The following is a 12,483-nucleotide window of genomic DNA, read 5'->3' as shown; positions in this document are numbered from 1 at the left end:
TGTGGGATGTTCAAGAAGGCAGAATTTGAGGAGCATCGACATCTTGTGGCGTTGTGAGGCTGAAAAAGATTACAGTGATAGGGAGGGGCAAGGCCATGAAATGATTTATAAGCACGATGAGAATTCTGAAATCAAGGCGTTGTTTAACTGGGAGCCAATGTAGGTCAGAAAGCACATGGATGGTCCCAACACTGATCCCTGGTGTATCCCACTCAGTACTTCCCCCCACCTTGATGCAACGCCTCCAATAAATAAATGTAAGATTTTCATAAAAATGCAGTAAGGAATTCAGGAGAAACTTCTTTAACCAGAGAGTGGTTAGAGTGTGGAACACTTGCTACCACATGGAGTGGTTAAGGTGACTGGCATAGATGCATTAAGGGGAAGCTAGATAAGTACATGAGGGATTAAGGAATAGGTTATGCTGATAAGGTTCGATGAAGTAGAGTAGGAGGAGGCTGGGCCGAATGACCTATTCCTGTGCTGCATTCTATGTAACAAGTACCCACCGTTTTCTACCCTTGAGGCAATTTCTTATCCATAGCCAAGATTTACCCTCGACAAGAGCTGAACACATATTTGAGGCAGTCAGAACTTGAAAGCACTGAAAGAAGAATTTTCAGAGGGGATTCATTTGGCATCAATGATTCTTTTTTTGGAAGGAGAAAGCATCTATTTTTCTCCTAATTGCATGATCCAGTTACGATGATGTTTGCTGGTTCTTGGTTGGGCTTTAAATCAGACTACACAATTTTGGAGCGTTCCACTTTTGGGGAGGGGAGAAAAAGGAAATTCTTGACAATGCCCATGTTACCGTACTAGTGGAACATGACCTATTGACTGCTCACAGAATGGTGTCACCTGTATTCACTGAGATGTCTCTGTTTGAGGCTAGGGTTATACTGCAATACTGGTCTGCGATCAGAGAGTGTCTCACAGGCTGCAACAACAGATTTATACTGCAGACTCTGGACCCACCATGAGAGAGCACTGCTTACACAAATATGCACGCTCTGTTCATGGCCTGTAAATGTTTAAATATTTTGAGAGCAGGGGCAGAAGTGCACGATTTATCAAACATTTAGAAAACTCTGCTTCTGTGTACAAAGTGTTCAGGAAGCCTTATGGATCCCTTGTGCACTATTAAACGTTGCTCGACACCTCACTGGAGTTACACGCCATGCAGTGTTAAACCCAAACAGTGCCAGAAAGCCTCCCTTTGTACGACTGAACTTCAGAGTTAGATCATTATTGGAATCAGGAGCTATACTGCTGGAATATCATCATAGGTGGTCCCTCGTATTGAGGGTGACTTGCTTCCACACCAAAAAAGGATGAGTTCACAGGTGTTTCAAATGAAGGGCCAGATATTCCAGGTCCCGAACTACATATTGAAGGGTAGAAGATGCCAGCGTGTGGATTTTTTTAAATGTGTGATGGCCGTTGCAGACCAGCCACCACACAGGCTTGACAGGTCTTGGTCCAGAGGCAAGGGGGTTATCCAAGACAGGAGACCAGCTCTGCTGCACGGATATCGCAGTGGGCCCCGTGCTGCAATATAAAAGTGAGTGTAACACAATCCTGGAATTCTACCCCTTTTCAGATAAATGAAGCACCATGCTAGGGGGAGGGAGGGATGGGGGACAATTCTATATACATATTATACAGTATTCTTATTTTATGTGTCAGACCCACTTTGAATTGAATGAAGCACCATGGCGAGGGCAGCAGGGACTGGGGTTGGAACACTGACTTTTGCTCACACTAGATGAAACCCTATAAACCAGAAACCAGGACATACCTGAAAATTCCAGAGCCCTCCAAAGTCATTGCTCCTCTCAAAGCAGACAGGCTCCAAGTCTTCATCCAAACAGCACTTTATACTAGTTAGGCCACTGGCACCAGCCCCAATGATGGCGACTCGCTTTGTCATTTTCACCTAAGAAAAAATCAATCCACCAGCTCGAGATCATTTCATACCGTAAGGATCCATAACTTGAGACACCAATATTTAACAAGTTCTACTTATAATCAATCACCACCTGTGAGTAACCCGATTTTAAAAGACTGAAAATTATTTTTAGAAAATATGCAAAGCTATTTTCTCGTTAGATTGGGTAACAGTAATCAGTTCCTTCAAAAATGAGAAAAAAAGAATTCATTCAAAGCCTTTCAAAATGTACCTATTGGTGTCCTTGCACCCAAAAGATTAGCTTAATCTTTGGAGCCTCCTCGAAGGCCCACAAACAGACGTAATTAGCAGAAATTCCCAATGATGATTAATTCACCCTGGGGGCGTGGCTTGCTTCTAACGCAATGTTTTTAAAACTAGAGTAAACTTGAATTTCGTTGAATGCAATTTGCACTTAAAATTCTGCAATCTTCTGCGCTGGTGATGGCGATATCAAGGGAATTGCGTTAAAAAACAGTGCAACCAAGCGGAAACTCACAGTCCGTAATGTACGCAGATGAGCAGATGTTCCATTGACCGACTGACACCACAGTCAGTGAGATGTGAAACATGGAATGTTGTGTAGCAATACCATCCATAAACTGGCCCCAGGATAGCATGAATGCTTATCGATGCTATGCATCAGTAATAATGTAATAATATGTTTCTAATTGTAAACTGGTTGTGATTTTGGTAACCAGACAAGTAACGCTGCGTTACTGTTATACATGCCTGCCCAAGGTGGTGGCTACTGAACTTTGGAACTAAAGGTGACCTTTGCTACAATTGCAGGCGAGAGCATTCTCAAATAGGTTATGCTTGCGTGAGCAATCTACCTAGCTCAGGATGTGTCTTTACTTTGCAGGCTACCAGCTCTCTTAGTTGGGCTGGGCCTGTGTAAAGTAATCACTCAAGTCAAATATGTCTTAATTGTGTAGACATGGGACATGAAATAGGTGTACTTTCTTGGAAATATTGTACCCGAGTCGAGAGGTGGGCGCTGGAGGGACTGGAGTGCATCACCACCCTCGGCAACCAAATTTTAATTTGATTTTAATGTCTAAAGTTTAATTTGTTTAAGTTGTCGGTTTTAGTGCCCCCACCCCCTTTAGCCAGGGGGCACTTGTATAATTTGTATTTTAGTGCCCTCAAAAAAAAAGGACACTTGAAAAGTTTTTGGAGTGTGCCCCCGCACCCCCCCCCCCGCCCCACACTTTAATAAGGGGGTACTTCATTATTGGTGTCTACAAAAATAGTAGTACCTGAGTTTGCAATAATAATGAAAAGCACAAAAACAGATTTTCTTTGTCCAAGATCACCAATCTGAACCGAGGCATAGGTGTACCCTTGAGCAAGATTAGACCAATAATAATAACTGGAGCCAAGTATAAATATAGTGAGGATAGCAGTCAATTGTTGAACAGAACTGGGAAGGAACATCGAAGGCATGCTGTAGGTATTATCTCTGTTCTCCGGATATTGGCCCAGATTTTGCAGTCAGTGCTGAAGCGACATTGCTCGCCGCTAACTTCAAAGAAAGCTACCCACAAAGATCAAGCGATCTCTGTGGCACGATTTCACCTTTCCCGATATTAGTTTAATTCTGGTACCAACTCTAGGGAATCTCTGGCATCCAGAAACAGGAATGTCATCAAGCTGGTTAAGCAGCCAATCACAATGAAGAATACTCAGACAGGAAACCAGGAAGTAAAAGCACTGATTATCTTTCACTTTTTAATCATTTTACAAAGAGCGAATAAAGATTGGATATATATATGGAATTAAGGTAGAAGTTGAAATATCAAACTTAATTTTTTTTTAATTATTTAAAAAATCTATGGGAACTTTATCATGGAGAAATGTGACATTTTAGAAATACAAAATTTGTTTTTCAGGGCCAGAGAGGTTGTTCAGCAGTAATTATGACTTAGTACGCCGTTAAAAGCCTCATTGAACAAGGCTTATCTTTTTGGGGGGGTTTACAGTGAGATTAGAGCATAAAAACTAGATGTTCACATCATAAGATTTCCACCTGCGAAGACTAAACCATTGCACCGTATGGCGGAGCGTGGAATCACCAACAGCAACTTGTGGGTTTCTGTGTTTAACTGCGCATGTGCGAACTCCAGAAGTCGCAGTCAGTTTCACAGCAACAACGGTGAATGCTGACTATTTCGCCATCTTTCCAACCGCAAATTCCGGGCCATTGTTTCTGTACTTTGATGTTGCAGAGCTGTTAATGAAGCTGTTAAAGATGATTTGTTGTCGTGAGCTTGATTAACTGGCGCCCAAAACCATAGGATCTTTATCCTTGGAGTCAACATAACAGAGTCCATGTTGTGCACTTGTTTGTTGTAGCAAAGAGTAAATATTATTACCAAAGGGCAACATGACAGGGATCAATGTTGGGCCCCAAGTCACATCAACAGTTACACGTTCACAATCAGAGCAACACCCACCTACTTTTACTCTTCTTTCTACCCTTTGGCCATCCCTTTAACGGGTCATCACTATGCTTTGAACAAAAACATGTCTAACTTCCCCTGCACTGAAAACTTTTGGGGATGTTCAAATATATCATGCCAAAGTGACAAGGTCACTTAAATAATCTCCCACTGTCACTCCTTGCCTCTTATTCAGTCCCAGTTTTACCTAGCATGTTTATCCCTTGCCTCTCCACCATCAGCTTCATGGTGAGGAACCAATGCATAATAGGATTTGGCTGATATCAAGGTTTCCTCTACATTGGGGAGACCAAACGCAGATTGGGTGGCCACTTTGCAGAACACCTCCATTCAGTCTGTAAGCGTGACCCCAAGCTTCTGGTCGCCTGTTATTTTAATTCTCCGTTCTACTCCCACTCTGATCTCTCTGTCCTCAGTCTGTTACACTGTTTCAATGAAGCCCAACATAAGCTTGAGGAACAGCACCTCATCTTTTGTTTAGGCACTTTACAGCCTTCCAGACAGCACATCGAGTTCAACTGTAACCCCTGTCCCAATATTTTTTACTCTATTTTTTCTTCTTTCCCATGGCAGCTGTTAATGATTTTTTTTATTTACACCCTATCGAGACTCATCTTTTGTTTCTCAACTTATCCCATTACCATCTCCTTTTGCCTTGCACCATCATCCCTTTTGTCTCTTAATCTCTTCTCCCTTCCACCCTATCACAGACCTTCCCTTTTTGTTCTTTCCTCCCTCCCCCCTTACCCTGATCCTACACTTGCTTAAAAACCTGTTACATCTCTAACTTTTTCCAGTTCTGCTGAAAGGTCATCGACTGGAAACATTAACTCGGTTTCTCTCTTCACAGATGCTGCCTGACCTGCTGAGTATTTCCAGCATTTTCTGTTGTTAGACCAAGGACCAAAGGTTGAGCTCGGTGTAGAGGTTATACTACTGCTGAGATGTTAACATCTTTATTAACACCACAATGGGCCGATGGGGGATGGACTGAAGTTTAAACGAGAACAGGTAAAATGACAGTGAAGAGAAATGCCCAAAAGCCTGGGGGTGGGGGGGTGGGGCAGGTACATAATGCCATAAATTTAAAGTAAGCAATGGTGCAATTTGGGGCTAGATAGTGAGGGGTTTCAGAAGTAAAGCAGGGTAGAAAGCTTGTCAAAATTTAATTCCCCCCAATGAGTTAATACAACTAGTGACTGGTGAGGGTGTTGTCCAAGGATACATCTGTTTAATGGATAGTGTTTCCTACAACAGCACAATGCAAGGCTGCTCCTATTACCTGTGCCTTTATGCATCAGCAAACTGCAGATCATGCAATGTATAGTGAACACTATCATTTATTAAGTGCTGTGTGCCTCTCAAATTAAAAAAAACATGGCATTTACGTAGAGGCCTGCAACACAGTCATCCATGTCATGTGACCAGCATGATGTGCTCCTCTCACTGACGAGTGAACCAAGCAAGTCACAGAGTACCAGAAACTATACAGTGTCATGCACTGGTTCTAAGCATCGTTTGTTTTTCTCCACATGACACACACAAGGCACTATTTCGGAAATCCTGTAATAATACATTACAAATGGCACCATCTGTGCTGTTCATATGTATTTGCTAGCAAGTCATGAATCGTACAATGTGTCGAGAATCCGGAGACACTAAAATTAATATTTCATGAGGCCATGTTTTAAGAGTCCAGGTGGAAAACCTCCTTCAGGCTGCACCCCATGTAATGCAATAGCAACCAGAAGTGAGGGGAAACTATTGAGACAAAGCAGTGTATTGAAAGGGGAGAGTGATAGCAAAGACAGCACGTGGGGAAATAAAGAGAATGACCACAAAATGAGGATGTGTTGAAGAGTCGAGATACTTCCAGTTCAGCTTATGATCAATCGCTGAAATGGCAGTGCAGAAGGCGGCCAATCGGCCCATTTAGCTCGACACTAAACTCCCCCTACAACAGAGCAATATATGCCAGTCCTCTATCCCACATCACCAAACACCCTCCGCAGCAGAACGTTGACATGCAGATACAGCAAGCAATGAGGAATAAGCAACAAGAATAAAGACGTCTTACTGCAATTATATGGGGCCCTGGTGAGACCACACCTGGAGTATTGTGTACAGTTTTGGTCTCTTTACCCAAGGAAGGATATATTTACCATGGAGGGAGTGCAACAAAGATTCACCAGACTGATTCCTGGGACGGGTGGGATTGTCCTATGAGGAGAAATTGAGTAGACTAGGCCTATATTTCCTAGGGTTTAGAAGAATGAGGCATTGAAACATACAAAATGCTCACAGGGCTTGACAGTGTAGATGCAGGGAGGATGTTTCCCCTGACTGGGAAGTCTGGAACCAGGGGTCAGTCTCACAATAAGAGGTCAGCCATTTAGGATGAGATGAGGAGAAACTTCTTCACTCAGAGGGTGGTGAATCTTTGGAGTTCTCGACCCCGGAGGGCTGTGAAGGCTCAGTCATTGAGTATATTTAATAAGAACATAAGAATTAGGAGCAGGAGTAGGCCATTCGGCCCCTCGACAGAGATCGATAGGTTTTTGGATATTAAGGGAATAAAGGCATATGGGGATAGTGCAATTGACGCAGATCAGCCATGATCTTACTAAATGGCGGAACAGGTTCGAGGGGCCGAATGGCCTACTCCTGCTCCAGTTCTTATGTTCCAGTCACCAAGTTCCCTCTGGAGCAGAGCTCTGTACTCCAGTCCTCTATTCCGAGCAACGTGCCAGGGTTGCTTGGTAACACCGGGCATATTACATCTTTGGGTCTTTCATAACCTTTTTACCCTAGATTATTCCGGCTGTCAGTTCTCAGATCACTCTCATGGGTGAGTTCTAACTCGCCTCCGCTTCGGGAGCATTTATCCTAGCCGTGAGATCTATACAAGCTCTGACAATGTGTCCAGGTTGTCGAAGAGGGAACCCCTTAGATACCGGACAATCTATAACCTCTACAAGATCCTGCTTCAGTTTCTGCACAGAGTAGAGAATCACAACAGATCGCATATAAAGTTAAGCATTTATTGGATACTAAAATAGTATCCAATAAATGCTAAAATAGCAAATTATTAGTCAATTGATAATATAAGAAAAATAATAGTTATAGATCTATAGTGGATGATCTATTATCTAACTCCTCAAATTGACAATTTAAAAAAAAATCACAACTCCAAGCACACAGAGCCAAAGCTCAGTAAACAATGTTCAACCGTGCACTGCATTTCTCTCTCCTTTCAGAAATATCAACCTGCCTCCTTTGAAGTTTTTCAGCTGACAACTCCTCTTTTGAGCAGAAGACCATGTCATTATTGTTAATAAAGAGACAGCTACCACATCAAAGCTTAAGATAAAACCACATCATTTCTGTCACCAGTAAGGGCTGATAGCTCTCCACTGCCAAGTATTTCCCAGGTCTTGCACTCAACCCCATGCTGCTGATTCGAATACTGAAACTTAGCACAGGCAAACATCCATCTTGCCACACCCAGAATAGGAATTTATGGCCAAGGAGCTGTCCAGCAGAAGAGTACAACCACATTTGATAAGAGGCTCCCAAGGTATGGGAAATAGTCCACGTTGTCCAGGGCCGCACCATGGATCTTGATGACTGGGGGGCAGTGCTGTGCAGCGGGGGTAGGCTGGTGGAGATCAGTTCCGCTGGGCAGGCCACATTGTTCGCATGCCTGACACAAGACTCCCAAAGCAAGCACTCGACTCGGAACTCCTTCATGGCAAACGAGCCAAAGGTGGGCAGAGGAAACATTTCAAGGACACCCTCAAAGCCTCCTTGATAAAATGCAACATCCCCACCGACACCTGGGAGTCCCTGGCCAAAGACCACCCTAGGTGAAGGAAGTGCATCCGGGAGGGTGCTGAGCACCTCGAGTCTCATCGCCGAGAGCATGCAAAAAACAAACGCAGGCAGCGGAAAGAGCGTGCGGTAAACCTGTTCCACCCACCCTCTCCCTTAATGACAGTCCCTATCACAGGTGGGACAGACAGTGTTTCTCGTATTGGACTGTTCAGCCACCAAAGAATTCATTTTGAGAGTGGAAGCAAGTCTTCCTCGATTCCGAGGGACTGCCTATGATGATGATGATGATGATGACAACCACATTATACATTTCTTGCTTTATCCTTCAGTTATGTAATATATATTATTCTGCAATTATGTCTTTAAAAGGGAGCAGGATCGCATCATATAGAAGTCAAGTGACGTTATAAATAACACTTGGTCTCTGTGATCTCCTGGACTGGTTTTGATCGCCGGAGTGGGTAGGAGTGGAATTTGCAAGAGCATTCTTTCCATTACTGCTCCTGGGTTTTTCTATGTTTTTTTGTCTCTCCCAGTAGAGTATGTGGCTGCTTTGGGGGCAGGGGCAGGGGGTTGAGGGGGAAGATGAGTGGTGATGGTAGTAAAGAGAGGGGAGCAAAGAAGGGAAGCAGTCTTTAGTCATGATGCTTTGGCCAATGGGGGGAGGCGCAGGTTTAATGGACCGACTGGGCTTTTCCTGCCCGTCAATTTTATATGTTCATAATCACTGACCCGGTCCCTTCTAATGGTCTCGCCCAAATCTCCACAGCAGTCAATCAAAACCAGTAACCCCGCCCCCTCCAAGGATGGCTTGACTCATTGAGCTGCAGCAGTTAATTTGAACTAGCTGTTCAAGAACCTTCTAAAAACACGTCTAAACAAAAGACATTAACAAACTGTCATTCACAGTATTCAAACACAATGTTTGTGGAACAAGCCTAAAGCTCCTGTGAATAGATTTGAAATGGATAGCTTAAGCTACTTGAACATTTCTAACATATCCAATTATATATATATTCAACTTGCACCACTCCCCCACTCCTTCCTCATCGCTCTACAATTTTTTTCCCCTTCAGTATTTATCCAATTCCTAACTAATTGTGCCACTGATATTTGTACAGACAACTTGTGTGGGTTCGGAGATAAACGTACATTGAAATGGCTGGACATTATCTATAAAGGAAGCTTGATTTTTTGCCCCTGGAGCCGTTGTGAGCAAGAAAATAATTTGAACAATTAATCTCACAGACAAAAATGCTCCATTTTGGTTACACTCAGTAAGATTAGGTTTGAACCCCTCATTTGCTATTAAGTGAATTACATTTTAAAATACTAAGCAAATTAATTTCTAAATGGAAAGAGGGAACAGTTTTCAATAACTTGAGCAATTGGTCCTTCCTTTTTATATTAAAAAAAAACGCTACTTCCCAAATTCATTGCAAACTTCAAAATGCATCAATAAGGTGTCAAAAAAAAATCTATATTTTCTGGGGCAGAGATCACCCCCCTCCCCCCCCCAAGGAAATAAATCTAAGGCCTTCCACACTCCTTTCCACTCAGGCTATCATGTACTTGTTTTGTTTCCTTCAATAGTGAAGGAATGTTGAGTTTAACTTACAAACCTCTGTCCCACTTCATGCAGTATAATCATAGTGCAATAAATGCCAGAGACACCCACATCACGAGAATAATTATTTTTAAAAAGCCAGGGAAGGCCAATTCCATCTCAGGACAGCAGTTCTGCAGCTGTGGGTATGTTTGGTGGCTACAAACATATTGTCATCATTATCTACGGCTTATTTTTCCAAATTATTAAACAAAGACAAAATTGTAAACTTGGTTTTTCGTTTTATTTTGAATGTGACTTGGAAAGAAGCCACTTAATAATTGAACTGGAGGATTGGAATTGCAATGAATCTCGCTACAAGTGAGGCAAATACTGTAGTTTGTTGCTTAACAATTATGTAAAGGTCAACGGCTTAAGGTACATTTGGCTCCGTGGAAAGTTTAAGTGTCTGAATGAACACCAAAAAGAGAGACCATAAGGTTATAGCACCCGGTGTACTAAGTAGAGTAGGATCCAACCAGAATTTACACAGAAATCAAAAGAAAAAAGTACAGCTATGGTACACCACTGTCAGATTTTAACATGTTTTAATGGTATAGAATTTAACATGTTTTAGTGGTAAAGATTTACAGCACGGAAGGAGTTCATTTCGGACCATTGTGTCTGCATCGGACGACAAAGAGCTATCCTACTTTCTAGCTCTTGGTCCATGGCCCTGTAGGTTATGGCACTTCAAGTGCACATCCAAGCACTTTTAAAATGTGGTGAGGGGTTCTGCCTCCATCACCCTTTCAGGCAGTGAGTTCCAAACCCCCACTACCCTTTCGGTGCAAAAATTCCCCCTCAAATTCACTCTAAACCTCCTGCCAATTACTTAAATCAATGCCCCCTGTTTGTTAACCCCACTGCTAAGGGAAATAGGCCCTTCCTATCCACTCTATCTAGGCCTCTCATAATTTTATACATCATCATCATAGGCAGTCCCTCGGAATCGAGGAGGACTTGCTTCCACTCTTAACATGAGTTCTTAGGTGGCTGAACCATCACCTCAGTCTCCTCTGTTGCAAAGAAAACAACTCCAGCCTATCCAATCTTTCCTCATAGCTAAAATTCTCCAGTCCAGGCAACATCCTCGTAAATCTCTGTACCCTCTCTAGTGCAATCACATCTTTGCTGTAATGTGGTGACCAGAATTGTATGCAGTACTCTAGCTGTGGCCTAACTAGTGTTTTATACAGTTCAAGCATAACCCCCCTGCTCTTGTATTCCATGCCTCGGCTAATAAAGGCAAGCATTCCATATGCCTTCTTAACCACCTTATCTACATGGCCTGCTACCTTCTGAGATCTGTAGACATGCACTCCAAGGTCCCTTTGTTGCTCTACATTTCTCAGTGTACTACCATTTAATGTGTATATCCCTTGCCTTGTTAGCCCTCTACAAATGCCTTACCTCACCCTTCTGCGATTGAATTCCATTTGCCACTATACTACCCACCTGACCAGTTCATTGATATCTTCCTGCAATCTATAGCTTTCTTCTTCATTATCAACCACACAGCCATTTTTTGTAATATGCAATACTATTGCTACATTGTATACAACAGTAAATGCTGGAAATACTCAGCAGGTCAGGTCATAGTGTGGAGAGAGAAACGGAGTTAACGTTTCAGGTCGATGACCCTTCGTCAGAACTGGAAAAGATTAGACATGTAACAGGTTTTTAAGCAAGTGCAGGGGCAGGGAAAGGGGGAGAGGAGGAAAGAACAAAAAGAGACAGTCTGTGACAGGGTGGAAGGCAGGAGAGATTAAAAGACAGAATGGATCTCAGGATGTTCTCACCACACCCGGAGATCCACGCGCAACGCTATGCGTCGCCACATGCACACTCTCAACCTCTCTCTTCAGCAGCACCGACTCACTCTGTCTCAAAGCTGTTCTGGTCCGCAGTTCCATTTCATCCTTCGCCTCATCCAGCGCTTTAATAAAAAACTTTTTCCCATTACCATCATCCCTTTTGTCTTATAATCTCTCATGCCTTCCATCCTATCACAGTCCTTCCCTTTCTGTTCTTTCTTCCACTCCCCCTTTCCCTGCCCCTTCACTTGCTTAAAAATCTGTTAGAGCTCCAACTTTTTCCGGTTCTGACGAAGGGTCATCGACTTGTAACGTTAATTCTGTTTCTTTCTCCACAGAAACTGCCTGACCTGCTGAGTATTTCCAGCATTTTCTGTTTTTATTTCAGATTTCCAGCATCTGCAGTATTTTACATTTGTTCATATAACAGTATACAGTTCACACTGGTAGAAGTGAAGAATACAATTTATGCAATGAAAGGGCTCAGAAATCATGGCACAAATCTCGGAAATTTAGTAAACAATGAAGCGGGTCGTAACAGACTGGTGAAATGGGCAGATGCAATTAATTGCAGAGACTTGTGAAGTGAGGCATTTTGGAAGAAAGAATGAATAGAGGCAATTAAACTATATGGTACCAATTTAAAGGGAGTGCATGAACAGAGAGACACGGGGGAGTACATACACAAAACATTGAAGGTGACAGAACCAGTTGTAAAGCCTGTTTAAAAAAAAAAGCGTGTGTAATCCTTGTCTTTATAAACAAAGGCAGAGTACAAAAGCAAGGACTTATGTTGACCCTTTATAATCA

General features: G+C 42.7%; 1 protein-coding gene across 4 annotated transcripts in view; it reads right to left on the bottom strand.

Moving 5' to 3' along the window:
- The window catches only part of LOC139268732 (flavin-containing monooxygenase 5-like), a 141,965-nt gene that overhangs the window by 38,190 nt on the left and 91,292 nt on the right, over nucleotides 1–12,483 (bottom strand). For all 4 annotated transcript variants that reach the window (XM_070887362.1, XM_070887361.1, XM_070887360.1 and 1 more), the window contains one exon: nucleotides 1,802–1,939. In XM_070887362.1, the coding sequence (XP_070743463.1) occupies nucleotides 1,802–1,933 (132 nt within the window). In that variant the 5' untranslated portion in view covers nucleotides 1,934–1,939. The remainder of the gene's footprint in view (nucleotides 1–1,801; nucleotides 1,940–12,483) is intronic.

The sequence above is a fragment of the Pristiophorus japonicus genome, chromosome 8 (genome assembly GCF_044704955.1).
Source record: "Pristiophorus japonicus isolate sPriJap1 chromosome 8, sPriJap1.hap1, whole genome shotgun sequence".
NCBI classification, from domain to species: domain Eukaryota; kingdom Metazoa; phylum Chordata; class Chondrichthyes; family Pristiophoridae; genus Pristiophorus; species Pristiophorus japonicus.
Note: the sequence above shows the minus strand (reverse complement) of the source record. Positions and strands in the feature narration are given on the sequence as shown.